Raw genomic sequence first — 26,354 nt, forward strand, 5'->3', positions numbered from 1 at the left:
AGGGATAAATCCAACCCACAAGCTCTGTGGGAAGCAAAACCCACTACCCATTTCTGGCAGTTCGCATTATGTTCCTGCTTTTTCTCTGGACAGCACTGCTCTCATGGGGCTGGAGGCATCCTCTTGCTAGCAGGCCACACCAGGGGCTCTTTTAGAAATCAATTTGTAATTCTTTTATTATTGTTTGACTTTTGTGAATGAGCCCTGCAGGAAAACTGAGGCTCGCTGTTCTCTGTGGCATGCACATTTGACAAGTCATTTCTCACTTCTGAGATCTCTTGGGGGAATAGAGAATGATTTGAGGAGTCAAGATGAATCAGAGGAAGATTTCTTTTACTCAGCTTCCCATCATTCTGTGCATTTCTGTGTCTATTTAAAAATTAACTTATGACCCCTAGTAATCGTCCCCTCTCAGTCACGCACATAGCTTCCTTTAAGACTGTTCTTACTAAGTGTTGTTCTCACTCAGAGGTGATTTTGACTCGTTAGAGTGGATGAATTGTGGGGCTCCCAGGAATATCAGGTTAGTTTTCTTCTTTCCATATGACCCAAATGGACTAAATGTGTGTTTGTGAATGTGTGCCTTAATTTTAAAATTAATGACAAGTTATCAGACAACTTCTCACCCAGGCTTTAATGGATAGCTTTTCTGTGGTAAGTTCTCATAGTAACATAACACTAATCACATTTTTTTCTGTCAGAGTTATGCCGTCTGTAAAATTATGCCTATTTTTCCTTTCCTCACTGGTACCTTATGAATATAAAATATGCTAAGATCTCCATAAGGCACACAAGTAGCATATCTACTTAAAGTATTAAAAAGTATAACAGTATGTTTTTCTTCCATGTTAAAACGAAAAAATGAAAAGGGTGAAACAGAAGTAGGATAGATTCTAATATTTGTTAAATGAGAATGATTAAGTGTCATTTGATAATCTAGTTTGGAAACTTTTATGTAACATTCAATAATTAATGATAGAAACAGAATTGTTTCATATAACTTTTTATTCAATATTTTAAAAAACCTTTCACTTATATTTATTACTCTTACAATATCCTTGAGGATTCTATAGACATAGATATTACCAATGACATCTGGGTATGAAAGATTAAAATGACTTGTTCAATGTCCCAACATTGAGGGTGAAGCTAAACCAAATAACCTAGGTTTTCTCATTTTCTCACAAATACCTTAGCTGATTGGGCTATTTTTTAAAGGTAGCATTTCTCAAAGGCTCTGATTCTGTGATTAGTTACAGGGCTTTTGTTGATTTGTTTTAAAAAAGTGAATGTCTTCTACTTTCTGTATTTTTGCTTTTATTTAACCTTTGGAGATCTATTTAATTATATTGAATTCACTTTCGAAGTTTTCCCAGAAACTTTATTTCTTATGATTTACACAGTCTTTTTTTTCTATATCTATGATAATTTATTAAAAGTCTGTTAGAATATCAGTATTAATTGATATGTTAATAGAAATTAATACAACATAGAAGAATACTTTTATAACAAAATTATATTTTTATTTAATAAAAGTTTAAGAGAAAGTAATAAATTTACCAATTTATAAAACCAAAAACTTCTGAATAGACTATAAGAAGATGCACAATATTTGAGATTTCTCTTAATATGAAAGATACATAGGATGAACTTGAATTACCTAGTCTCTGAAAAGATTCTAAGCTTTCTCTGATTTTCAAATCTAATATTTAAAAATAAAGCAATAATTCATTTGTGTAAACAGTGGGGGCAAAAACATACCTATTTTATCTTGAACCAAAAGATATATTACAATAGTATGTTTGCTGCTGCAAAGCCTTTTGTGGTTGCTGCTAGTTACATTTTCCACTTCAAATTCTTTAAAAGGAATATAGGTACAAATTGACTCAGTAAATATCTATCAGGTAAGGAAGTCCAGGAGGTCTCTGAGTTTCAAAAAATGTATGTAAAATACCAGTAACATCTTTGTTATGGATTTTTCCCTTCAGCTGAATACAGAGCATCCTGTCTTCCTATGTTACTGGATCAAATCATGAAATTACATACACCAAGCAAATGATGCTACAGGGAATGTGTAGCACTAACACTTTAATTAAAATACAAAATGATAATCTGCACGAGGGTGTTGCTAAGCATTTGGTGACCTCTAATTACAGTAGTAGTAGCACTTTTATTTTATAACTAGATAACTAGGTAATTAAAAACATGTAATTAAAACAAAGCCATATCCTAACTTGTAAAGGCAGTGAAAACAAAGAGTACAGTAAAACCCCATTGAAAAGTAGTTACTACATCATTATAATAAGATACATTTTAACCGACATATCGTATAAGGAAAATAAAAGTCAAACCTTGTCCTATGCTTTCTTGTTAAAATACTCTTGAAGACCAAATGGTAAAGTCCCAAATCATACACACAATACAAAATGATTTTATCCCAGTGAGCTTTCGCCAGTCCAAAGTTATTGTGAATGGTATAGGGTGAAAGACAATGTTGGAAGATGGTATAGAATTACCATATAAAGTTTTAAAGATTAAGGCCAGAACCTCACTTCATTACTCAGGAATAATTAATTACTGAGCACAGGTATATTACATTTTTTACTACCTGCATTGTCACCACATTTCTCACCAGATACAAGTGGGCAGAATCCTTTAAATGTTGTCCACTTTGGAGCTCGGTATGAAGGGTCGTGTGGATCTAGGTTCCTGAGAGAGGAAAAGGCTTGAATGTTCATTAACAACCATGCAGGAAGGAACTGGCCCAAGCAGGAGCCTTTATCTTAGAGTTCACAGACATAAGAGTTGTATTTTGCCTGGTGAACTTGATTGGCAAGGGTCAAATAAGGCCACTCAGCTAAGAAAAAAACCAAAACAAAACAGCATACGGCCTAATTACATCCAGGAACACAGAGACTTTCTAGATGTCTCTTTAAAAATGAACACTTCCTTGTGTTCATGAAGCAGTATTACCACTAGCAATACTTTTCTTCTTGCCTTGTCTCAGACACAAATGAACCCTCCGATCCACCAACAGAGCTTGAAATGTTACTGTCCCTTTCAGAGTGACACAGACCTCTTCCTCCTTCTGGCAAAATCCTCTGCCTGAATGAAGTTGGAGAGAGCCTTAGTGAGGTCTGAGGTCTCAGTGCTGCTCCCAAAGTCATACTTCTTCAGGCAAGGGCACAAGCAGTGCACGATGGCTCGGCGGATGTAGCTGTCAAAGATATAGTAAATGAAAGGGCTGATGCCGCTGTTGGCAAAGGCCAAGGGCCCACTCACCTCCATGCCCCACTGGAGAAAAGTTGAAGGAAAGTAGAGGTCTTGCTGCAGCCCAGAGACAATAGCCAGGAGCTTGAATGTATTAAAGGGCAGCCAGGAGAAGACAAAGGCTGCCACGACGATAAAGATGACCTTTATGGATTTCCTCAGCTTTCTGTTGTGCTTTCCCGACTGCTGGTAACGGACACACAGCTTCCTTGTGATACAACAGTAGCAGGTCACAATGCTCACCAAAGGGGCAAAAAATGTGAAAATTAAGGCCACCAGGCCCCAAGCCAGTTTAACTGGAGTGGCCCTCTTCTCTGCACAGTATGGCTTACCATCAATCAGGGTGAGCTCCCGGGACAGAAGAGTAGGCAACCCCAGGAGGCAGGAGATAAACCAGACACTGGCACAGACTCCATACGCGCAGTCTCTATTTCTGATTTTCCTGGATACGGCTGGACACATGATGGCCAGGTAGCGGTCAACACTCATGCAGGTGAGCAAGAAGACATTGCAGTGCATGTTGACTGAGATCATGTAGGAGCTGCCTTTGCACAGGAAAGAGCCTGTCCTCCACAGTCCTAGAGATGCTTCTTTATCCACCCAGAGAGGCAACGTGATGATGAAGATGAAGTCAGAGGCAGCCAGGTTGATGATAAAAATGTCAATCAGTCTTCGGCTGCCCCTTTTGAAATGCAATGCACTCATGAGGATGACGTTCCCCAACGCTCCAGTCAGGAACACCACTGTGTAAAAGACTGGAAGGAAGACTGATGTATAAGGAACGTGGGAGTGGGTCTCGTCAATATCAGGATTTTGGCTGGTAACATAGAAGTATTCCAAGTAAACCGTGGTTGCTTCTGGGTCCATCACTGGGTCCAGCAGGTGCCAAATCTGGTAAATTTTCTTACCTAAGAAGTTTTTGTATGAATTTTAGAATTCTCAAGGCAGCTTCTTTTATACAGTGCCTGCCTCTTCTCCCTGCCCCACCCCCTTCCTTAGAAGATCTTGGGACACGCATTAAAAACAGAGATTAAAAAATACAGTTTCTACCAATCCTCAGAAAGGGCCCACAAGGAACACCACCCTGATTGGTATTGGGTAGTTGTGGTTATGGTTTTCTTTATTTGCATTTGCCCAGGAAACTGAGGTGCTTTTTGACTTTTTTCTTCAAGACATTCAATGTGTTTCTTTAAATCTCCAGAGATTAGGAAATGAATTAACTTTTTCTTCTTACCTACCTTAAAGATATCTTTGCTTTTCTGACACTGAGAATCTTTTCGATCTAGCCTCCTGTTTCACATGCAGTATACTGTTTTACTTTTAGAATTTTAAGGTGGTGATGTTGAAGACACTGTTTTCATTTACATCATTGGTGAAATGTGAAGAGAATAGTCTTCCATTGCATAAAGAGTAAATTTCCCCAAATCATACCAGTCCACATCTATGGCAAACATAATGATTCCAATTAGGGTACTAGTTTCTTCTCATTTATTTCGCTCTTTCAGTTCATGCATAATTGATCCTGTCTTGTTCAGTAAGTTTTAAAAAATACCCAGGGCTTCCCTGGTGGCACAGTGGTTGAGAGTCCTCCTGCCGATGCAGGGGACATGGGTTCGTGCCCCGGTCTGGGAAGATCCCACATGCCGCGGAGTGGCTGGGCCCGTGAGCCATGGCCGCTGGGCCTGCGTGTCCGGAGCCTGTGCTCCGCAAACGGAGGGGCCACAGCAGTGAGAGGCCCGCGTACCGCAAAAAAAAAAAACCAACCCAAAATGCTGGGACCATGTCTTGTGCTTTTATCATTATTAAAAAAAAAGTTTTCACTACAATTAGCTCAGAACCTTGCATGTAGTAAGTGCTTTGGAAATGTTACTCATGATCCAGTATAATTTAGCAAGGATGAATTCATTGGGGTTTAACTGTGGGCATTGCTGTTATTTATGCAGCTTACAAACATAGGTTTAAAAGTCACAAACTGCTATTTTTCCGCTATTACCTGTTATTATAATTCAACCAATTAAGTTCCCTTTTGTTAGTGTTAATATCCTTGAGCAGAAGATTTTCTCCCTACTAACCCTCAAATAACTATCCTTCATCAGTCTCTAGATCCCCTCTGATCTTTTCTTCTTTACGCCTCACCTTGATAGCAGTGATTTTTTAGCTTTTTTTTTTTTTTTTTTTGCGGTACGCGGGGCTCTCACTGTTGCGGCCTCTCCCGCTGCGGAGCACAGGCTCCGGACGCGCAGGCTCAGCGGCCATGGCTCACGGGCCCAGCCGCTCCGTGGCATATGGGATCTTCCCGGACCGGGGCAAGAACCCACGTCCCCTGCATTGGCAGGCGGACTCTCAACCACTGCGCCACCAGGGAAGCCCCGATTTTTTAGCTTTTGAGCTCTGACTTTTCAGTAAGTGCCTGCACACATCAGTGAACTTCACTTTTGGAATTACTGACTTGGCAACAGGCAGAACTATATTAGGTGACATTACAAAGGAGTGGCCAGTATAGGCACTATAAAGGGAAGATTTTTGGTTCATTCAAAACACTTGAGAAACAGGCTAATATCAAAAAGATTCTATCATATTTTTCTCTCATCTGTTCCCTTTTATTTATTTATATTTTACCATAGTAAAATACAACAAATTCTGAAACTGACTCCTTTTATTTCAATTCTGTACTGGCCAAAGTGGCTCAAGCCTCCTTCATACCCTTCTGCCCTTACTTTCCCTCCATCTCATTTCTTCGTCAAAATTACAGTTTCAGGTTGATACTACTATTGCATAGATGAAAATATAATTGTTAAACACTTGAAGTCCTTTCTACGGAATTATTTCTCCCGTAATTAATATACTGAAAAGAATGATCCTGCCTGCTGTGCTCCTTCTTTCTGTCTTCTTCCTGATGTGTTCTATTGCCACCTCAGTCTCAGGCATTTAGTCTGGGTCAGGGGAGGATGAGGGCTACCCTGATCTGGGGCAGCCCCAGAAAGTCACTTGGGAGTTGATTTACGGGCCTGCGTCTACCTTCTTTTGTGTCCTCGGCTGCTCTGTGTTGTTCCTGGAGAGGGAGTGGGAGGGTATATTCTTCACTAAGTATAGGCTGCAGAGGAGATAAACTAATTAACTTTTTGACATTTCTTGGATAGAAATCTTTCTCACTGGGTAAGCCTTAACTATTTAATAGAATATTTCATTTTGCCAAATAGTTTGAAGTAGAACAATGTTTACTTGAAAAGGACTGATGGGGTAAACATGGAAAATTTAAATATTTAAACACTATATGTATGTGTGTGTGTGTGTGTGTGTGTGTGTGTGTGTGTGCGTGCATTAAAGAAGCAATTATATGTATATATTTAAAAATTTCTTTGTAACTGTACTTTAATTGTGTTATTAGAATTTTGCATTCTGCAGCCAGAAGTTCTTCTGGTATTTGAAAAGATAAGGTTGATTCTGGGGCTAAGATATTGAAAAAAATTTTTTTAGATATGTCTCAAGAATTCCACATAAAAGAATTATAAAATGGAAAAGAGTTCATGCTCATACTCTAGAGGAAAACATCTGTCTGCACATTTATTCTGTAGGTCTTAAATTTTCTTTCAGCATTCCAAAGCTGTTAGCCTACTGATGTAAACTATCTCAAATCTGACTTCCTCAGTAAACTTTGAAGCAGCTGTAGACAAAATGATTTGCTTTATCATATATAGTCACTTTGGATTATGGTAATTAGTGGTAGAATGCTGCAGTATGAGAATACCCATCATGGATCAACCATATCTTGGAACCCAAGTTAGAAAATAAATTGTTTTAAGCCAAAAAAGGGAACACACAGCATAGTACTGGTCTTTTAATAGCTCGAAGAGTACAGAGCTATTATGAGACAGAACCCACAATAAAAGCTAACTAGATAGAATAGGGGAGGTCATAGTTCTAAATAAATTAGGAACTACAATCATTTTTAATTTTAAATGCTCTTTGAAATAAACATGAGGAAACTAACAGTAAAATAACCAGCTACGCACAGACCAAAACTCAAAAACAACACTGGACACCATAAGCATATGAAATGGCAGTATGAACAAGGCGATGACCAAAAAAAAAGAGTAAACTGTAAATATCAGTAACTGAATTACAGGACACGTGTCACCTCTCAAGAATTGTTTTTTCAGAAAAAAAAACAAAACAAAACACGCTCAGCTTTCCTCCTTCATTCCTGGCAGAGATCATTGTTTTCAGCTTTGTGTTCTCTAAGAACTTCTACAACACTGCTTCTAAAGTACTTATTATCTCATTTTACATGGTAAGTTGTTTTGGCGTCTGACTTCCTGAGCTGATCATGAGGAGCTTGAAGGCAGAGACCATCGATAACTTTCCATCGGCCTCTAGCTTATAGTATTTTTCTAACTAAAGTCTTTTTTGGCCTCTTAATGTCATTGTTTTGAACCTGTGGATGCCAGACCACATTACCCACGTTAGAGTCACCTGGGATGCCTACTAAACTGTAGCTTTCTGAAGCTGGTCCCAGATCTATTGAATCAGAGCTGTTAGGAGTAGAGTCGAGGACTTTATATTTAATAAGCCCTCAAAGTGATTCTCTTGTGTGTGTGTGTGTGTGTGGTATGCGGGCCTCTCACTGTTGTGGCCTCTCCCGTTGCGGAGCACAGGCTCTGGACGCGCAGGCTCAGTGGCCATGGCTCACGGGCCTAGCCGCTCCGCGGCATGTGGGATCTTCCGTGGCATGTGGGCTCTTTCCTTTCAGTAATTCCTGTCAAATGTTACACAGAGCAACAAACTATAGTTGTTCAGATGTCCATTCTTCTGAAAGACAGAGGATGGACCATACATAGATGAGAACTTTAAATTTAAATTGTTCTTTATTTTAAAATCATCAATGTGAATCTTTGGTAGATGACCTTTTTCTGGGCCCCAGTGTCCTCATTAGTAAAATGGTTGTACTAGATGATCACTAATGTCACTTAAATCTCTAAAATTTTATGACTTATACTTCTGCTGGAAGAAGAATAATGTAGCTCCGAAATATGGTTGTCATAGGTCCACAGCATTAAAGTTTTGTTGGGGAATTCATGTATCCTACACCTCCAGCCAAGGCAATATGCAAGAAGACAGAGATAGTGGGAAATGCAGATGGACAAAGAAAAAGGAGGAAGGCTATATGCATTCTGATTAGAAAAGATGCAGCAACTCAGACCTTTGCTGTTTCAAAAAAAACAGTGATCATGGAAAATAGAAGCTGTTGGAGAAGTTTGTGAAAAGTCCTTATTCATTGCAAATGGCTCAAAACTCAAGCATAATTCAGTCCAGATCTACAAACATTTATTGATCACATTGTATGCCAGACACTGTGCTGGGTATGAGGGACACCAATATAAATAAATACAATTTTTGCTGTACATCACCCAAATCCAGATGAAATCAACTATTATGAAGAAGCCTGAAGTGTGCCTAAAATACTAATATCACTGCTGTTTACATAAATATGAGGTACCAAGGGAAATAATCCAACAAATAAAGTGGGGGAGAACACTGATAATAGCAAATAGGTTCCACTTAATTTGGCATGATATATTGCACTAAACTCTCCAAGTTACTGTCAGAATAAAAAAAAAATCACTAACTCTTAGACTATAAACAGAGCTCTTAAACTGGACTATTTAAATGGTTATACATGTTACGATACTCAAGTAAGAGAGTGTTTCTAACAAATGAATATATAATCACTCTGATTGATAAGATTTATGAAAAACATATAGTTTGCTTCATGATCTTTGCCTTTTATTCTGGGACATATCAGTAGACCATGTACGAACAGAGGTTTCTTTCTGCTGTGCTATCTGCTACCTAACCTAATGAATCCTTTCTAATATGGGGTGCGAGTGGTTGATAGAGAAAAAAAAGAAGTAATATATCATAGTGCCAGTTGGGGTGGCTGTATTCACACAAAACCTTCAATCCACCCGTGCAGCAGAGGCTTGTAGTCACAGCTTTGGCTGAATGATGATAGTATATCCACTTGAGCAGATGCCTCAGTGGACAAAAACTTATGCTCTCCTCATTTTCAACATTTGAGCCAATTCTGAACGTATCTCAGGAATTGGGACACAGAATAAGAGAGGGTTCAGAAGTCTAAATTAATTCCTAAAAATTTCTGAGATCCAGGCCGGAAGACTTCTAAGAAGTTCAAATTTAGAGGTGATTTTTAAACTTTTTTAAAAGTTAGCCAAAATAATAACAAAGCATAATGTATAAAGTTGGTTAAGATGTATAAATTAGAACAGGGACTCTAAACTTTAGTGTGTTTAAGAATCACTTTGGGGCTTCCCTGGTGGCGCAGTGGTTGAGAGTCCGCCTGCTGATGCAGGGGTCACAGGTTCGTGTCCCGGTCCGGGAGGATCCCATGTGCCGCAGAGCGGCTGGGCCCGTGGGCCATGGCCGCTGGGCCTGCACGTCCGGAACCTGTGCTCCACGGCGGGGGAGGCCACAGCAGTGAGAGGCCCGCGTACCGCAAAAAAAACAAAACAAAACAAAAACAAAGCTATATGAGAAAAATATAATGTAGATATATCTTGCTAAACATAATTTTTAATTTCTAAAAAAAGTACAATTAAAAATAATATGTAAGTATATTAGGGAATTTGGTATTGAATGGAATTCTCGCATAAAGAGTTGTTTTGTAAGCACATAATATAAACAAGTTATAATACCTGCATATCTAGATTTTCAGTTATTTGGTTTATTTAAAGTATAGTGTAATTATAACACCTTCTTGCTGAAACTAGAACCATTCTTAACAAATTAAGCCAGAGGTCTAGTTCAACTTTGCCTTTAAATCTAAATTTTGTAATCTGTATTTGGTTTACTAAATCATCTTTAATATTTGTGAAAATATGTCAGGCAGCTACTGTTTCCCAAACAGTGCAGTAAGAAATTGAAACAGACATTTAACTCCATTAGTTCATTAAGGATTTATTTTGCCTATCCACACGACCAGCTGCACAAATAGAAGACAGAAACACCCAAGATGTAGAGATAAATCAGAAATACCTGTTGTGTGCTTAGTGGTACTGGGTGTGACGAGATGGTTCACATCCTCTGGGCTGAGTGGGCCGGATGGTCACAACCTCAAGCATGCAGACACTCCCAGGTCCATACCAAATTGCTGATTGAAATGTGTCTTGTGCGTTTCCTAGGCATTCTGCAGACTTAATGGATGAAAGTGTCATCGTTGTTTGCAGGTCTCCCCAGGAACATCCATCTCCTGAATCATGAGAACTTACGTATGCTATGAGCCCAGCCTGGGAATCTCCTGAGTGGAGGTAAGTAAGGATGCCTGAAATCTGGTCCTGGAAAGTCTTTCCTAGTCATTTGGCAGTTAGTCCAGAGGTTCATAAACCTCCTGATGTGAGCAGGGACCAAGATAAATGGCTTACTTCCAGCCTCCAGGGGAATTAAGAGCTTTAAAAAGGTTTTTATACAGTACTGATCCTACTCAAAGATTACAGGTGTTGAACAAATATTTGCAAACACTAATAATTTAACAATTGCTTACTACGCTCCAGGCTCTGGGCTGGGTATTTTATGTGTATTTTTTCATTTAATCCTTACAATGATCACGCAGGATAGGTGCTACTGTCAACATCATAATTAGAGAAAAGTAAACTGAGACTTAAAGAGGCTAAGTAAATTGTCTAACGTCACAAAGCTAGTCAGCTCGCCCCATGGGGTATTCAAGCTCGAAGTCAGTTATTCCCTGGGCTCAGTTCCCTTGTTTGTGAACTGAGGTGCTGTCTTCCTCTTCTTTTTTAAACTTCTCTTTAACCTGGTTTTATTTACCATGTGACTTCACTGGAGAGATAGTTCCACTCCACTGGAGAGAGAAGGTAGAGGATTTCTAATGAAGCCAATGGATGAAAACATTTCCTGGTGAATACATGCATTGAGGAGTCTTACTGCATATTAACAATTTGCCTGGGCACCTCCTCCATTTTCTCTAGTTGGTGTCTCTGACAAACTTCTCCTATGACTAGATATTCTACATGAAAATTCAGTCATATTTGAATATTATATTCGGCTATTACTTTATTTTAATTAGGTACTGGATGTGAATATCAGTTCAGCCATTCAGGCAAAAGAACTATGGCTAAAAGTAGAAAAACAAATGATATGCCTTCAGTCTGTCAGGGGGGTAGAAATTTAGTATCCACTTGGGCCTCCCACCTTTCTCCTGTGCTGTGGCCAAATTCTAAGGCATTTGGGGGACGAGCAAGTGTTTGAGAGCCCCTCTGCTCCTTCAGTTGGCTGCCTCTGTAGGTATCTGTTGAGAAACCCATCATTTTGCTGTTCTCAGAGCACATTCATGAGTCCACACACGTCACTAAAAAGATGTCCCTGCTTCCTGTCTGTGGATTTCTATGCAGTACTTGAAGGCTTAGAATCATTTTGTTGCCTCTGTGCCATACAGTCATCTGCAATCTCTGAGGTTGTCCATGACCTTATCTGCTTAAGGCAATATTCTCCAAATTTCAGTCTTTTTCATACTACATAAATTTTTTTATTCACTTTTTTGACATATCTGGGACCCTCAGTATTAACTTAATATTTTTCTTCAACAAATTGTAATTTATTTTAAAATTAATTTATTTTAATATTTTTCTTCAACAAATTGTATTTATTTTAAATTGATTTTAAAAATAAATTATTTTGTAATTTATTTTATTTTTATTGACTGCAATAAAGAGAAAACTAATATCACTTCCCACAAAGAGAAAGCAGCCACAAACAAAAACTATCTGAAATCCGAGGAATGTCATTACATTCTAGCTGGATACCTTCTGTCAGGTTACATCCTTCTTAGTCTAAACGTAAACAGTAAAACCAGAAAGACTATCTGCTGCAATGGGAGTGAGGTTGTGGGAGAGAAAATCAATGGGTTAATATTTTAAAAGTACAATCTCATTGCTGTTCATAAGCAGGGTGGTGGTAGGGATAGCACAGGACTGGAAAAATCTGAGTCATATTCGTCACAATTAATGACTAGTAATGACCGGAAACAGGTCGCCTTACTCGGCGGACCTTCGTCCCTTCCTTAGTAAAATATTAAGAATCCATCTGCTCAGACTTCCCTTTTGCGCACCTAGGGAGCGGACCTACATCTCCCACAATGCGCCGCGCGGCACCGAGAATGCCGTCCACCGCCTCTCGCAGCTTTTCCTCTGTCCCTCCTACAACTCCCACAAGCCCCCTCGGCGCCGGGGCCAGGCCGGGCTCGGGGAGGAGGCGGAGGCGCAGGAGTTATGGAGGGGGCGGGCTCTGCAGGGAAGTGCGTCAGAGAAGGCGCGGGGAGAGTAGGGTGCTGTGGTTTGAGCTTGAGGGTGAAGCTGGCGGAGCAGGAGGATGGGCGGTGAGTGAGCGGGGCCGACGTCGCCGGGCGGGGGTCGCGTAGCCGTTCGGTGTTTCCATCCGTTTGAAGAGGGGCCTTCTCCCCGGGCGCGGCCGGGGCTGCGCGGGTTCTGCGCGGGGGCCTGGGGCGGGGCTTTTCCCTTGGCCGAGTGGTCCGGGGAGGGGCCTGCTCGGGTACCTGAGGCCCCTGGCCGGGGACCGCGGAGGGCTGACCCGCCGCAGCTCCGGCTGGTCTCGACCACCCCCGGCCCCAGGGTGCGCCCCGCGAGGTGACAGCGCCAGGCGTCCGGCCTGGGCGAAGCGCCGCTCCCGGTGCTCGGGACCTTTTAAGGTCATTTGAGAGCCACCGGGAGGAAAAAGGATTAAAAAGAATAAAAATACAAACCCAACTTCTGGAGTTATCGTTAATTATTGTAATTGCTCTGATCTCTCCTGAGTCACTTGCCATTTCCCAAACTCAGCAACCCCAGTTTGCGAGCCCGTTTTCGTGCTCCTTTTTAAGGTGTTTGGCGCGGTCATGGTATATATACTTGCAGTATTTGACTAAGCTTGATCCGCCTTGAGTCATTTTACTGCGGCCATTTACTACTGCCAGTGAGCCCTGTCCACGCCTTGGGAGTGTTAATATTTGCCTAATCCAGAGTTTTCTTTCTGGCTGAGGAGAGATCATTTAGGTTGCAGATGAGGAGGTTCAGAAGTATAAGGAATGGGTAGAGTAGATACGAGTGAAGATTTTGACAGCGTAAAAGAGCTTGGCTTAGCTTTAATGGAGCAGATTAAAGGGGCAGATTAGAATCTAGCATTATTGTATGTTGTTATTCTCTTTGCTATGCCGTGCGCCTGGAACAACCTTTCTTTCTGGGTTAACAAACATTTTCACCTGTCTTTTAAATAGCTCCTTACTCGTAACCTTGTTTTAGAAGGTTTCCCTATGCAGAGGAAACTGGGAGGAGCCGATTTCCTCTGCTTCCTTTTCCTATGCCTTTTTCACACTCAGACCCAGAACACTTAATGCTCTGCAGTCTGTCATTAAAAATGTATGCAAGGTACATTGCTGACTCTGGGTATGTCTATTGTTTGTATCTGTAATGTGTATGTCCATTTCAGTGTTGTCTGTTTTAGTGTGCAGGTGATAGACTAGAGAACAAGACCTCTGTCTCCGTAGCATCCTGGGTATGTGAGCATTCAATAAGTACTTTTGTGATAATGAGTTTTGTTTTGAACTTAATTAAAAAAATGCTTGCTTCCTTTTTTTTTAAAAATTCATTAATGATTATACATTACTTTAAAGAGCCTTGGGAGGGGGAATAGGGTAAAGGGTGATTTTGACATAATTCCTTTCAAAATCTGTGTTTGTCCTTGAAGTCTAACTTTTGTTCTTTCTTCAACTTTTAAACAGAGCAGTCTGAATGCCAGAATGGATAACCGTTTTGCTACAGCATTTGTAATTGCTTGTGTGCTTAGCCTCATTTCTACCATCTACATGGCGGCCTCAATTGGCACAGACTTCTGGTATGAGTATCGAAGTCCAGTTCAAGAAAATTCCAGCGATTTGAACAAAAGTATCTGGACTGACTTTGCTAGCGATGAGGCAGATGAAAAGACTTATAATGATGCACTTTTCCGAAATAACGGCACAGTGGGATTGTGGAGACGGTGTATCACTATACCCCAAAACACATACTGGTATAGTCCACCAGAAAGGACAGGTATTTCTCTTATTTTAACTTTTGTCTCCTTTACCTACTCTATAATAGAGAAAGTGATGTGATGATGGCCCAGTTATGTATAAGCAGGTTTGTGGGTTCTTTCTCTCCCCAAAAAAAGAAATCTTATGTATTTCTTTTCTCCCCATCACTTCCCTCCCCAGCTTCCATGAATTACCATCATACTCATTAATATTGGTTGGATGAGTAACTGTCCTTATCTTGGGAAAATCATTGTAAATCTTTGTACTTATTTACCCACTCATTAAGATATTTGTATTAAACTCACATGTCATGAGAAAATAATTGGAAAAGAACACTGGAAGATTTCAAATACTTAGTAACTGGTAAAAAGGACTAGTATCCAAAATGAAGTCAACACATATGAATTGATAGTCATTTTATATGTAGCTGTGTTTTAGTTGATACTATCATTTGCCCACTAAATCTTAGAGGGTATAATTCGACCAGTTCTGTGTTTAAGTCTGCATATTTGAGACTGTTTTACAACAATCTTGATGGAGTTTTTAGGTTAAAAATACCCATTACAGAAGTAAAAAAAATCTAAGAAACTGCCTCTCAGGTTTATTTTGTAAGCATTCTTAACATTTAAAATTTTTAATTTCCAGTTATTAAGATGGAAGCTTTAGAGTTCTTTGTAAGGAACAGCTTTATAAATTGTTTCTATTTATGACTACTTCTGTTGGGCTCTTGGTGGGAAGCACTATATTCAAATCACAGCACAACAGGCTTGAGTTACCATACATCGGAAGGCTGATAGTTGTGATTTTGTATGGAAAAAAGAAAGTAGTTTGGAAAGAGGTGAAAGTTGGTTAAATTTTATTTAAAATGTTCAATTCTATTTATGAGAGCATAGGAGCACTTGATATTTGAATCTTAGCAATCGTTTATTATTCAGTCAACAAATATTTAGTGCATTCTTTCATGTTCCAGGGCCTAGGATCTTGGAGTACATAAGGGGAAAAAACAAATAAAAATCCCTACTCCTGGGGAGCTAATATTCTTTTCTTAAAGCTCCAGTTAACGCTATTGCTCTGCTGCTTTTTTTTTTTAATTTTATTAATTAATTTATTTTTGGCTGTGTTGGGTCTTCGTTTCTGTGCGAGGGCTTTCTCTAGTTGCGGTGAGCGGGCGCCACTCTTCATCGCAGTGCACGGGCCTCTCACTGTCGCGGCCTCTCTTGTTGCGGAGCACAGGCTCCAGACGCGCAGGCTCAGTAGGTGTGGCTCACGGGCCCAGTTGCTCCGCGGCATGTGGGATCTTCCCAGACCAGGGCTCGAACCCGTGTCCCCTGAATTGGCAGGCAGATTCTCAACCACTGTGCTACCAGGGAAGCCCCCGAGGGGAGCTAACATTCTAATAAGGACTGACAGGCAATAAACAATAAATATAATAGTATAAACAGAATAAGTAATTATATAGTAGAAGATGACATGTACTGTGAAAAATACAGCACAATAAAGGGGGTTTGGAAATACATAGGGAAGGGGATGTTGTTGGGCATAAGTTATGCTATTGAATAGTAAAGGCAAGATACGCTGCAACAAGAAAATACCACTTGAGGAAAGACTTGATAAAGGTGAAGGAGTTGACCATATGGGTAGTTGTGGAGGCAGGGAGAATCATTTAGGTTGGAAGGAACAACTGCAAGGGCCCTGTGGTGGGAGCATGCTTGAAATATTCCAGAACCAGCAAGGAATTCCCTGGGCTGGAAGGAGGGGGCTGGGGGAAGAGTTGGGTATGTGTCAGAGACACATCCTGGGAGAGGGAGTAGGGCAAATCACGCAGGATTCTCTAGGTGTGATGAGGGCTTTGGTTTTTACTCTGAGTGTGATGGAGCCACTGGGGAGCTTTGTGCAGAGGAAAGATAATCTGGTCACCTAGGAAGATGTGCTGAAAACAGACAGGTGGCTGGCCAAGACAGAAGCCAGGAGACTTAGGAGGCTATTGCACCAATTCAGGTGAGAGATGATTATGACTCAAGACCAGGATGGTAGTACTGAGCAGTGCCTGATTCTGGATATATTTTGAAGGTAGAGCCTCTGGGATTTCCTGATGGAATGCATATGGGCAAGAATGACTATAAAGTTTCTGGTCTGAGGAATGAGAAGAATGGAATTGTCATTACCTGAAATGGGGAACATGGCTGATGGAGTAGGTTTGGGGGAGATCAAAGTTTCTTTGTCCACTCCTTCTTAGTCTTCTTACTGCTAATTTTTTTTTTTTTTTTTTTTGCGGTACGCGGGCCTCTCACTGTTGTGGCCTCTCCCCTTGTGGAGGACAGGCTCCGGATGCGCAGGCTCAGCGGCCATGGCTCACGGGCCAAGCCACTCCGCAGCATGTGGGATCTTCCCAGACGGGGGCACGAACCCGTGTCCCCTGCATCGGCAGGCGGACTCTCAACCACTGCGCCACCAGGGAAGCCCCTTACTGCTAATTTTACTGCTCCTCCCTGAACCCATGTCTTAAGCCTGCTGCTGAGAACCATTGGTCCTTTGGGCATTGGTGAAGGCTGTGTGTCACTCAGGACCAAAGAGGTTGCTGTCTCCCCTGAGAACATTTTTCCATATCACTTTTTACTTCAGAGAATAATTACTAAAAGAGATTTTTGTTAAATGTTTAAAATTAAAACAACAAGCAATCATTGTTATTCTCGTTCCAGAGTCATTTGATATGGTCACAAAATGTATCAGTTTCACGCTAAATGAGCAGTTCGAGGAGAAATTTGTTGATCCTGGAAACCACAATAGTGGGATCGATTTGCTTCGGACCTGTGAGTAGTTTGAACGCAGCAAGACAATTGGGAAAAAAAGAAAATAATTTTATTTCCCTTTTGTTGAACTCTTTTTGGAACAGGATGACATTGTACATTGTGTCAACTTGAAATAAGGTCTTTAACATTATCCCAACAAACTCTGTTCTGTTGATAACACATTTTAGAAGTTAGGTACATACTTACCAAATCACAACTATGAAGTTGAGCAGCTAATACATTGGGTGAGAGAATCCAGACCATCCAAAAGATGTTATTAATGGGCCCATTTAAAGAGGAAGTTTAACAGGGATAAATAATACATTTTTATATTTAAGTTAAACACTTCATTTATCTGAGTTCCAATCGGGATATGTGAAAAAAGTTGACTGCAGGCTTTATATGAGTCAACAAGTATCAGGCCTGCTGAAGTATTATTGATCCAGTCTTAGGTGGTAGTAACCAAGGTGTAGATGTCAAAAACAAATGAAAGTAATTATTACGAGCATTCTATTCTTTGATGGTCAGGCAGCCTAGGAAATGCTGTCTTCATGTTTGGACCTAGTTTCTAGGCTATATAGAGAGTTACTGGAGCTTGCCTGGAAGAATGACCACGTCATGAGAAGGAACATTGAATAAAATGACAAGTATTCAATTTTGCATTGTAAATGCATAGGAAGAAGTTTATTACTAACAGAGTTTGAAGGGAAGTTAGAGAAAAGACTTTTATGTAGTTCCAGAAAGTAAAACTAGCACTAAAAGGTAAAGTTTGGTTTAGAGTTGATGTTACTACATTGATAATAATTAACATAATTTGAAAATGTAATGGGATGCTTTGTAAAGTCATCAGCTTTTTTTCCCATGTTGTTGAGGGAATTTATGATAATTAAAACTGCGATTTATTGAGTGCCTGGTATATACCAGATCCTCTGCTTTGTGCTTTATGTGTATTCGCTTAACAGGTCTTTTATAATCTCTATTCATTTGCTTGTTATTCCTGTCTTAAGATCCTATGAGGACTTAAATTTGTTTGTATGTAGAGCCAGAATGTTTTGCTTCAAATCTGGTTCTACCACTTATTGTGTTACCTTGTACAAGTTATTTATACCTCCTGTTTCAGTTTCCTCATTTATAAAATGGAGATCATAGTAATAGTACCTACTTCATAGAGATTTTGGCGGTTTAATACGCAAAGCATGTATAGAACAGTGCCTGACACATAGGAAGCCCTCAGTAACAGTTAATTGTTAGTGTCCTTTTACTTTTATCAGGAGAAAGTTAGCATTGTTTTGAATAATGTGCTTTAGGAAAAAACCTCAATGTTAGCATACTTCATTCTCACTTTTTGAGAAAAGTTCTAATTAGAATATGAAAGAAATTACCATTGTGAGAAAACTGAAGTCATGGTAACATTTCTTTTTTCTCTCTCTCTTTTTTAAAATCAGATCTTTGGCGTTGCCAGTTCCTTTTACCTTTTGTTAGTCTAGGTTTGATGTGCTTTGGGGCTTTGATTGGACTTTGTGCTTGTATCTGCCGAAGCTTGTACCCCACCATTGCCACAGGCATTCTCCATCTCCTTGCAGGTGGGTCTTGTCATCACACTTAGTTTTACCTACTTCTTGTCGCCTTAGGGATCCCATATTACTGCCCTGTTGTGTTGCCTGGAAAGCTCTTACCATGCTCTTATCTAGCTATGTTTTTTTGTTTTTGTTTTTTTCTAAATTTTCCTCCAAGGTCTGTGTACACTGGGCTCAGTGAGCTGTTACGTTGCTGGAATTGAACTACTCCACCAGAAACTAGAGCTGCCTGAGAATGTGTCTGGCGAATTTGGATGGTCCTTCTGCCTGGCTTGCGTCTCAGCTCCCTTACAGTTCATGGCTTCTGCTCTCTTCATCTGGGCCGCTCATACCAACCGGAAAGAGTACACCTTAATGAAGGCATATCGTGTGGCATGAGTGGGAAGCTGCCTGCTTTACAATTGCCATTTTTATGAGTTTTTGATATTAATATTTTCCCTTATCTGCCCCCCAATTGTTTTTAATTTAACTCTTTTTTTAATGGGTATACCATTTTATCCTGAAAATCCGTTTTATTTATTCACGCAGACAGTTGTTTCTTAATACCACTAAAATTTATATGGAATCTGAGTGATTCCATCTTTCAGTCAAACTAATCTAGGTTCAGAGTCCAGACAGAAAAAAATTGGGTAAACTCTTGGCACAAATTTGTGAAAGAAAATTGGTAGTAGGAGGTTGACCCAAAGCAAGTGCCGCTGAGGTCTGTTGGATAAAGTATCTGTTTAACTGGAAACTCTAGTTTGTTTGGGAAACAATCATTGTCAAAACTTACGTTCACTTTGCTGTTGCAGATAGCCAGTCAGCCAGGCTATGTTCAAGGACTTAGGCTATCTAAAATAAGGAAATTATCTAAGATCTTTTTCTCTAAATATTGGCGTATAACTTCATCTGAGGTGAAATATCTTCAGTTGTTTATCTGTACTGTGTCTTGTTTACAAGAAAGGAAGTGTTTACATGGAATTTTAACTTTGTAACTGCAAGAATTCCAGTTCAGCCAGAGAAGAGGATTAACCTTATTTTACTTTTTTTAAAAAACTCTCCTTAATACGTCAATAGGATTTTTAGTATCGCCAGACCATTTTGGATTTTTGTTCCTTCCCTCCTCACACACCAGACTTATTAAAAGAGTGCTTTTTTTAAACACTACGTTGGGGTCACAGAGTAAAATTCTCCAACTGCCATACGTTTATTTCAGCTAAGTACCATAAAGAAGGTTACACCATAATGACCCTCTGGAGCTAGGAAAACTACCACAAGACCTAAAGCTTTGGCTGGTCATTAACTTCCAACTATGGTCTTTATTTCTTGTGGTGAAATGATGTGCCTTTCCTTGCCTAATCCCTTCCTGGTGTGTATCAACATTATTTAATGTCTTCTAATTCAGTCATTTTTTTATAAATATGTCTATAAACATTGAACTTTAAAAAATCTTATTTATTTATTCCATTACTGTAGTATTTGACAGATTTAAAAAAAATGTAACTTAGTAATAATTTCTTACAAAATCCTAGATCTGTCTTTTTTAAAAAATAAAAAAATGAGAAGAGACTCAGAATTGTGTATAGTGTCTGAGTTGATTAAATCTTAGTACCTTAGGATAAAGAAGTACAGGATTCTGAATGAGGATTTTGTGATTTTCTGTGGGGAATGCATTGTTGCTCTATAGGCCTACTTTATGTCCAGTGTTTGGGTCTCTGTTTTATCATCCAGAAAATGTGGAAACCCCTTGCCCCCATTAGAAAATAAGAGACTATTTCTAATGCTTCAGCGTTTTAAAGCATGTTTTCAAAGTAGTTTTGTGATCATTGTGTATCATACTTAACATGGCTAGTTTTTCATAAAGTCATTTAATGGCTGTGGATGTTTATGTTGTGTATTAATCAAGTGGGCTTCTGACTTAAAACAAAGCCAGTATTACTCTGCAGCCGATTATTGCCTGTGAAATGGCTAGTTACTCAGTTTTCTACCTCCTCCTAACTCTTGAAGTTTCATTGCCTTTCAGCACCTTTTGTGGAAGGTAGAAAAGCTAAGTGAACAAAACACAGCACACTTTGGGGAATGAGATTTTAAAATTATTGACCAACATGACATTTTTGGATTTGGAAGTTATTTATTTTATCCCTGCCTCTTATCACCCCAGAATTACCTGTGACTTACTCTAACACCCGTCTTTAGTGTGCATTGAGGAAGCTTAGTCAGGATCTGACTTTTGAGCCTCACCAGTAGCACCCTTAAATATGGAAAGCTAGCACCATAAGCCCTGGTGCTGAGTATGTGTTGTTTAAGCACATTTCAGAGTAGCTGAGGTCATTCTCTCCTGCAAAGATTTTTTGGAATACAGAGGCTTGCATTGTTTCACTTGATGTGTAAATATTACGGTTTTTCATCTGTCTAATGATTCTAGTCAAGTAGAACCATATGAAATTACTGATATTTGACCATTTTCGATTAAACTGATACATAAAGTCAGTGGCAAGGAAAGTGCTATTAATCTCTTTTCACGTAATCTTTGAAAGCAACCCCCGAAGTGTAAAAAAATAATTTTCAGATTTTTCAGAATGTGAGTTTTATGGCAACTTAAGAAACATGTTTTAAGATCTTAATTTTTTGGTTCCTGATCTCATTTCACGATGTGAATAAATGTCTTCTATATCCTTTTTAGCAAAGACTCATTTTAGAAAATTTCTTAAGGATAGCCATAAACACAGTAAAAGTTAATACAATAAAAAAGGCAGAATTTATTTGTTCAATTAATATTGTGTGCCTGCTGTCTAGGTCATAATATACTAGGGTCTTGGGAATTTAATTGTAATGTGTTAAAAGTTTTACCTGGTCTAAGTATTGGGGGGTGTGTGTGTGTGTGTTGGGGGGGCGGAGGCAATGGATAGAGTTAAGTCACAGGTGAACTGATTGGTGACCCCAGTGAGAAGGAGTTGAGCATACAACAAATCAATTTAGAATTTGTTTTTCCATTCCAGAGACATCGCTAAATTGCAGACTAGCACTGTTAAAACTTATGTAATATATATCCAGTCATTTTCAATTATTGTAAAGTAGTGTGAGGGCATTTTACAATTTAACCCTTATGTAAGCTTTCACCAGAAATGAAAACAACCTGTTGATTTAACCTGATTTTGCCAGTTGCAACACTTTGAAAAGTTTCCCAGCAGCTAAAGGAGCAGGTAATGTGTATAGTGTTGAAGATGCAAATTGTTACTTCACAAGCTCCACCCAGCTCTGTCCTGGCACAGATGGGTGAAGTCTCTTGTCCTCCTTTCAGCCCTCTTAAGGGAGTAATGATTCAGACTTGAGAGAATAAAACAAGGAAACACATCTGTGTATAGGAATTCTTTTTCTTTTGCTCATCAGGTGTTCCAACACACTATTGTAATGAGATATATTTTTCCCTTGGATCAAATTATGATATATGCCAGTGTCCTGCAAATTCATTATGTGAAAAGAATAAATTAGAGTAATTATTTGCTGTCTAGAAGAAGAGATTTAAATCCTCTTCAGTGTTAAAATTTCTGTTAGTAAAATTAATACATTGACATACTAACACTTGCACACTTTCAGCAAACTTGTATAAAGCAAAATCCAATTTATATTACTTTTTACCTTTGCAGAGTTCTAAAAAGATGGAATAAGGAGAGAGAGAATTCTCTTTTGTCTTCACCTTTTAAAATATTTGAGTTATGGGGTCATGTGTCACCTTTCATCTTCAGACTCTGTCTCAGGATGTGAAATTTACCTCACGTCTCCTACAGCCTTCCAGCCCCTCCCAGTCTTCTAGCCTGTGTTCTTGTTTTTCTCTGCTCAGCTTGTATTGTCACTGGGATGTACACAAGCAGCTTTGAGTCTCTTGTTTGCATAATCTCCCATGTCACCTTCCTTCACAGTCCTTAGCCTTATCTTCACAGCAGAACTATGCCATCCAGTTTTCCTGTTCTCAGTCTCAGGGTACCAAAGAGGGCTGCTCAAAACTATTCAGCTGATTGTGTTTAAAAAATTGCTGTTTGACTTTAGTTGCTTGACAATTAACCCCACTACCTGTTGATTTATTACCCTGTAACACACATGTTTTTCAAATCTCTACAAATGTTAGTTGTTGGAAACTTGTATTCTTTTTCTTCAACTTCCGCAGATGGAGTTTATGTTCTCTTTAAGGAGCACATATTGGAATGAACTCTTCCAGTTTCTCCAACACTTGTATGTTTCTCCCTACAAAAGAAGAACGTATTAACTGATTGGAGAGATTGCTGGGAGCATGGCATCCACAAAAAGCAGCAAAGTGTATAGTGGTTAAGTATCCAGCTCAGGAGAGACAGCATACTAAATTTGTAATCCCAGGTCTGTCACTTAGCCTTTCCAAGTCCCACTTTTCCCATCTGTGAAATGCTATGATTATCATACCTGCCTCACAGAATTGTAATGAGGATATTGCTCAGCATAAAGTAGCCACTCAGAAGTGCTTGATTGGCTGCATTAAGAGTGGATGGGGTTACCCCTAGTGACCTGGCCACCCCGTGGGGTGGTTCTCAGTCTATGCTGCATATTGGAATTGCCTAGAGAACTTCAGAAAATACTTGTGCGCTAGAGATTCTGATTCAGTCCGTCCGGGGTGTAGCTAGGTCACTGATATTTTTAAACCTTTCCAAGTGATTCCAGTGAGTAGCTATGTTTGAAAACTGTTTGAAAGCTACATTTAAAAGCAAGAAGTAGTATTCTCTCTCTTCTTGGCAGATTGTTAGAAAGAGACAGTGGGCTCTGTAGAGTAAACAGACCTGGCATGCTGCCTGCCTTCTAGAAGCTATTTCTTTCCCGTGCTTTCAGGCACTCTCTTCTGCTGACATCTGGCTCTTTGAGATGGGCCCCAATGCATCACACCACTGCTAGCTGGAGCTGTACCAAGAGTCTACCTGCAGCCCAGGACACTCCAGTGGCTGGTCCTAAGGTTCAGATTTGGCCAGAGGTAATAGAAAGCCTCGTTTGTTTTGGCTTCAATTCCAAATTACTTTCTTTAATTCAGTACTTTCAGGGACCCTGTAGTGGGGGGGGTGACTAGGCCTCCATAAAAAAGGTGAATACTGTGATCCTTGTCTGTTTACCAGTTCATTGCAGTACTTCTCTTTTGATTAGAACCAGAAAGGACAGAGGTATGAGTAATTGACATTAACCTCTACACAAGCCAGAAATGCTTGAGAATGAACATATAAAATGAAGATGAACTAGTACTTGCCTTGATAGGTTGTTGTGAGGGTTAGATAAGAAGGTACATAGATCCTGAAACATCAGAGGTCAGTAAATACTAGGTATTGTTAGGAGACAAAGGCAGCACAGGGGGAGGAGGGCAGCCTTTGCCTGGCCTGTGTGGTCAGTCTGTGCAGGAGCCGGAGCTGCTGTGGCTTGTCCTGTGGCTGCAGTCCAGCAGGGCTTAGCGCTGGGCTGGGGGCTATAGTATCAGGGAGAATCTAGTTTCCTGTTAATGTTCACTTCAAAACAGGTAGAGCTTCATTACAGACAGGCTCTTTAACCATTCTTGCATGTCAAAATGGAAGGATTTTTTAAAAGATAGTGTTGTTATCCTTTTTCCCAAACAGGTCTGCACCAGTGTGGGATTTTTTGGTCTTTCAATGATTTTGCTAAGCGTCGGTTGGTGATTTAAGGTTAGCTGCATCAAAAATCTGTCTTTATCTTGTTTAAATTGGATCCAGGTCCACTGAGAGAACAAGAGGAACTTGGATTCCTGTGGCTTGTTCTCAGGCTCCTGAAATGAACTACTACCACATGCAATACAATTTGGTTTGGACGGTTCATTTTAAGTGCTGAGAGTGGCAGTGGATTTCAGGGACACACACCATAGGGCCAGACACTGAGCGTTATTCATGAACACTTATAATAAGTTGCAATGTGGCACTTTTCTTGCCCTGCCTGGACTTAAAGGAGCATTCAAAGGTATGAAAGATAAGAAATTATCTAAAAAATATCTAGAAAGAATTCAAACACTCGGGGCTAAGACTTCTTCCAGGACTTGTTTAGGGACAGCAGCATCCACTTTTATTATCATAACTATCCAACCATCCCCCATGGCAGTGGTCCCTTTCTCTTCCCATTTGAAATAAAAAGATGACAGGAGGAAGGAAAGGGAGGAAAAGGCCTTGAGTCTTTGTGTGGAGGGTGCTGCGGCCCATCTCTACCTCCACCAGAAAAGGTGGGTACGGATCCCACCCCCCAACTACTAGACAGCCTCCTAGGTGGACAAGCAGAGCTACTCTCTTGTTAACCCATGACTTTCACATCTAAATCACATGCTTCGAATTTAGACATTTGCTTATAACCCCAGCTCTTCTTTTACTGCGTCAGAACCTTTGGGAAAATTCGAACACTTCTGAGGTCTCAGTGGGATAATAAAGTCCACTTTTCATGTTCGTTGTGAGGCTTAAATAACATAATACATGTAAAGCACTCAGCGTGGTGTCCAGCGCATCTCAATAAATGATAATCATAATTGATCAGCAGATGATTTCAGGTTCCCAGCCCTGCCTTCTCTCCTATGCTTTAGGTTTAAATTTCTAACTGCCTTCAAGGCAGCTCCATTTGAATCTTTACATGGTACCTAAAACTTAATATGTCCAGATTTGAACTCATTTTTCTTTTTTTTTTACATCTTTATTGGAGTATAATTGCTTTACAATGGTGTGTTAATTTCTGCTTTATAACAAAGTGAATCATTTATACATATACATATGTTCCCATATCTCTTCCCTCTTGCGTCTCCCTCCCTCCCACCCTCCCTATCCCACCCCTCCAGGCGGTCACAAAGCACCGAGCTGATCTCCCTTTGCTATGCAGCTGAACTCATTTTTCTTTTCATCGTTTCTCCAATTCCCATTTTCTTTGTTTTCCTTATCAGCTAGACTTTCAGTGGTGACATCATCTTTGATTCCTCCTGTTCCCTTGCCTTAACCAAGACTTTCTGATTCTATGTAATGTCTATCTCACTAAACCCCTGCTATCCTACCCTGGTTCAGGCTACTGGATGATGACAGTAGCATTGCTGCCAGCTCTCTCTCTAATCCATTTTACATATCCTGCTAGTCTGATTTGCAAAAGCATAGATCTGATCACATGAACCTTTTGCTAAAAAACATTCAATGACTCCTCATTGCTTATAAAGCAATGATTCTAGAAGCAATCTGGAATTGTCTAAATTTAGTCTCACATCCAAGATCTAGCATTAGCTAGTTCCATCTTTGAAACATTTCCTGTTCCCATTCTTTTACTTCAGTCAAACTCACTATTAATTGTACCCAGTTTGCACTTTCTTAGATCAATGCTTCTTGTTATATTGTGTTACTGGAATACTGTTCTCCACATACTCAAATCTTGTCCATATCACTTTGTTGAAATTATATCGTTTCAAAAATCATGACCATTTATTTACCAAATAGAATAAAGTTCACCTCAAATGTATTATTCTTTTGAATACTTACAGCACTCTGAGTAACGCACCCGCCCCCGTAGCTTTTGTCACTTTCTACCTTGTTTAACACTGATTACTATACATATTCTCTTCCCTACTAGATCTTACTGCCTATTTATTTAATCTTTGTTTCTCGC

The 26,354-nt window shown here is 39.7% G+C and overlaps 2 protein-coding genes across 3 annotated transcripts; one reads left to right on the plus strand and one right to left on the minus strand.

Moving 5' to 3' along the window:
- Window positions 1-3,060: 3,060 nt before the first annotated feature.
- On the minus strand, window positions 3,061-4,347 carry GPR15 (G protein-coupled receptor 15; the record flags this gene model as incomplete). The annotated part of the gene is made up of 1 exon (XM_079921485.1): window positions 3,061-4,347. The coding sequence occupies exon 1, from the start codon at window positions 4,135-4,137 to the stop codon at window positions 3,061-3,063; it is 1,077 nt and encodes a 358-aa protein (XP_079777611.1). The 5' UTR covers window positions 4,138-4,347.
- Window positions 4,348-12,603: 8,256 nt separating this feature from the next.
- On the plus strand, window positions 12,604-21,584 carry CLDND1 (claudin domain containing 1). 2 transcript variants are annotated; one of them, XM_079921231.1, is made up of 5 exons: window positions 12,604-12,679; window positions 14,078-14,387; window positions 17,068-17,178; window positions 18,603-18,740; window positions 18,892-21,584. In XM_079921231.1, the coding sequence occupies exons 2-5, from the start codon at window positions 14,096-14,098 to the stop codon at window positions 19,110-19,112; spliced, it is 762 nt and encodes a 253-aa protein (XP_079777357.1). In that variant the 5' UTR covers window positions 12,604-12,679; window positions 14,078-14,095; the 3' UTR covers window positions 19,113-21,584. The 2 variants fall into 2 exon arrangements, with proteins under 2 accessions (XP_079777357.1, XP_079777358.1); XM_079921232.1 differs by lacking the exon at window positions 12,604-12,679 and adding an exon at window positions 13,560-13,851.
- Window positions 21,585-26,354: the final 4,770 nt, after the last annotated feature.

The sequence above is a fragment of the Stenella coeruleoalba genome, assembly GCF_951394435.1.
Source record: "Stenella coeruleoalba genome assembly, chromosome: 5".
Classification (NCBI taxonomy): domain Eukaryota; kingdom Metazoa; phylum Chordata; class Mammalia; order Artiodactyla; family Delphinidae; genus Stenella; species Stenella coeruleoalba.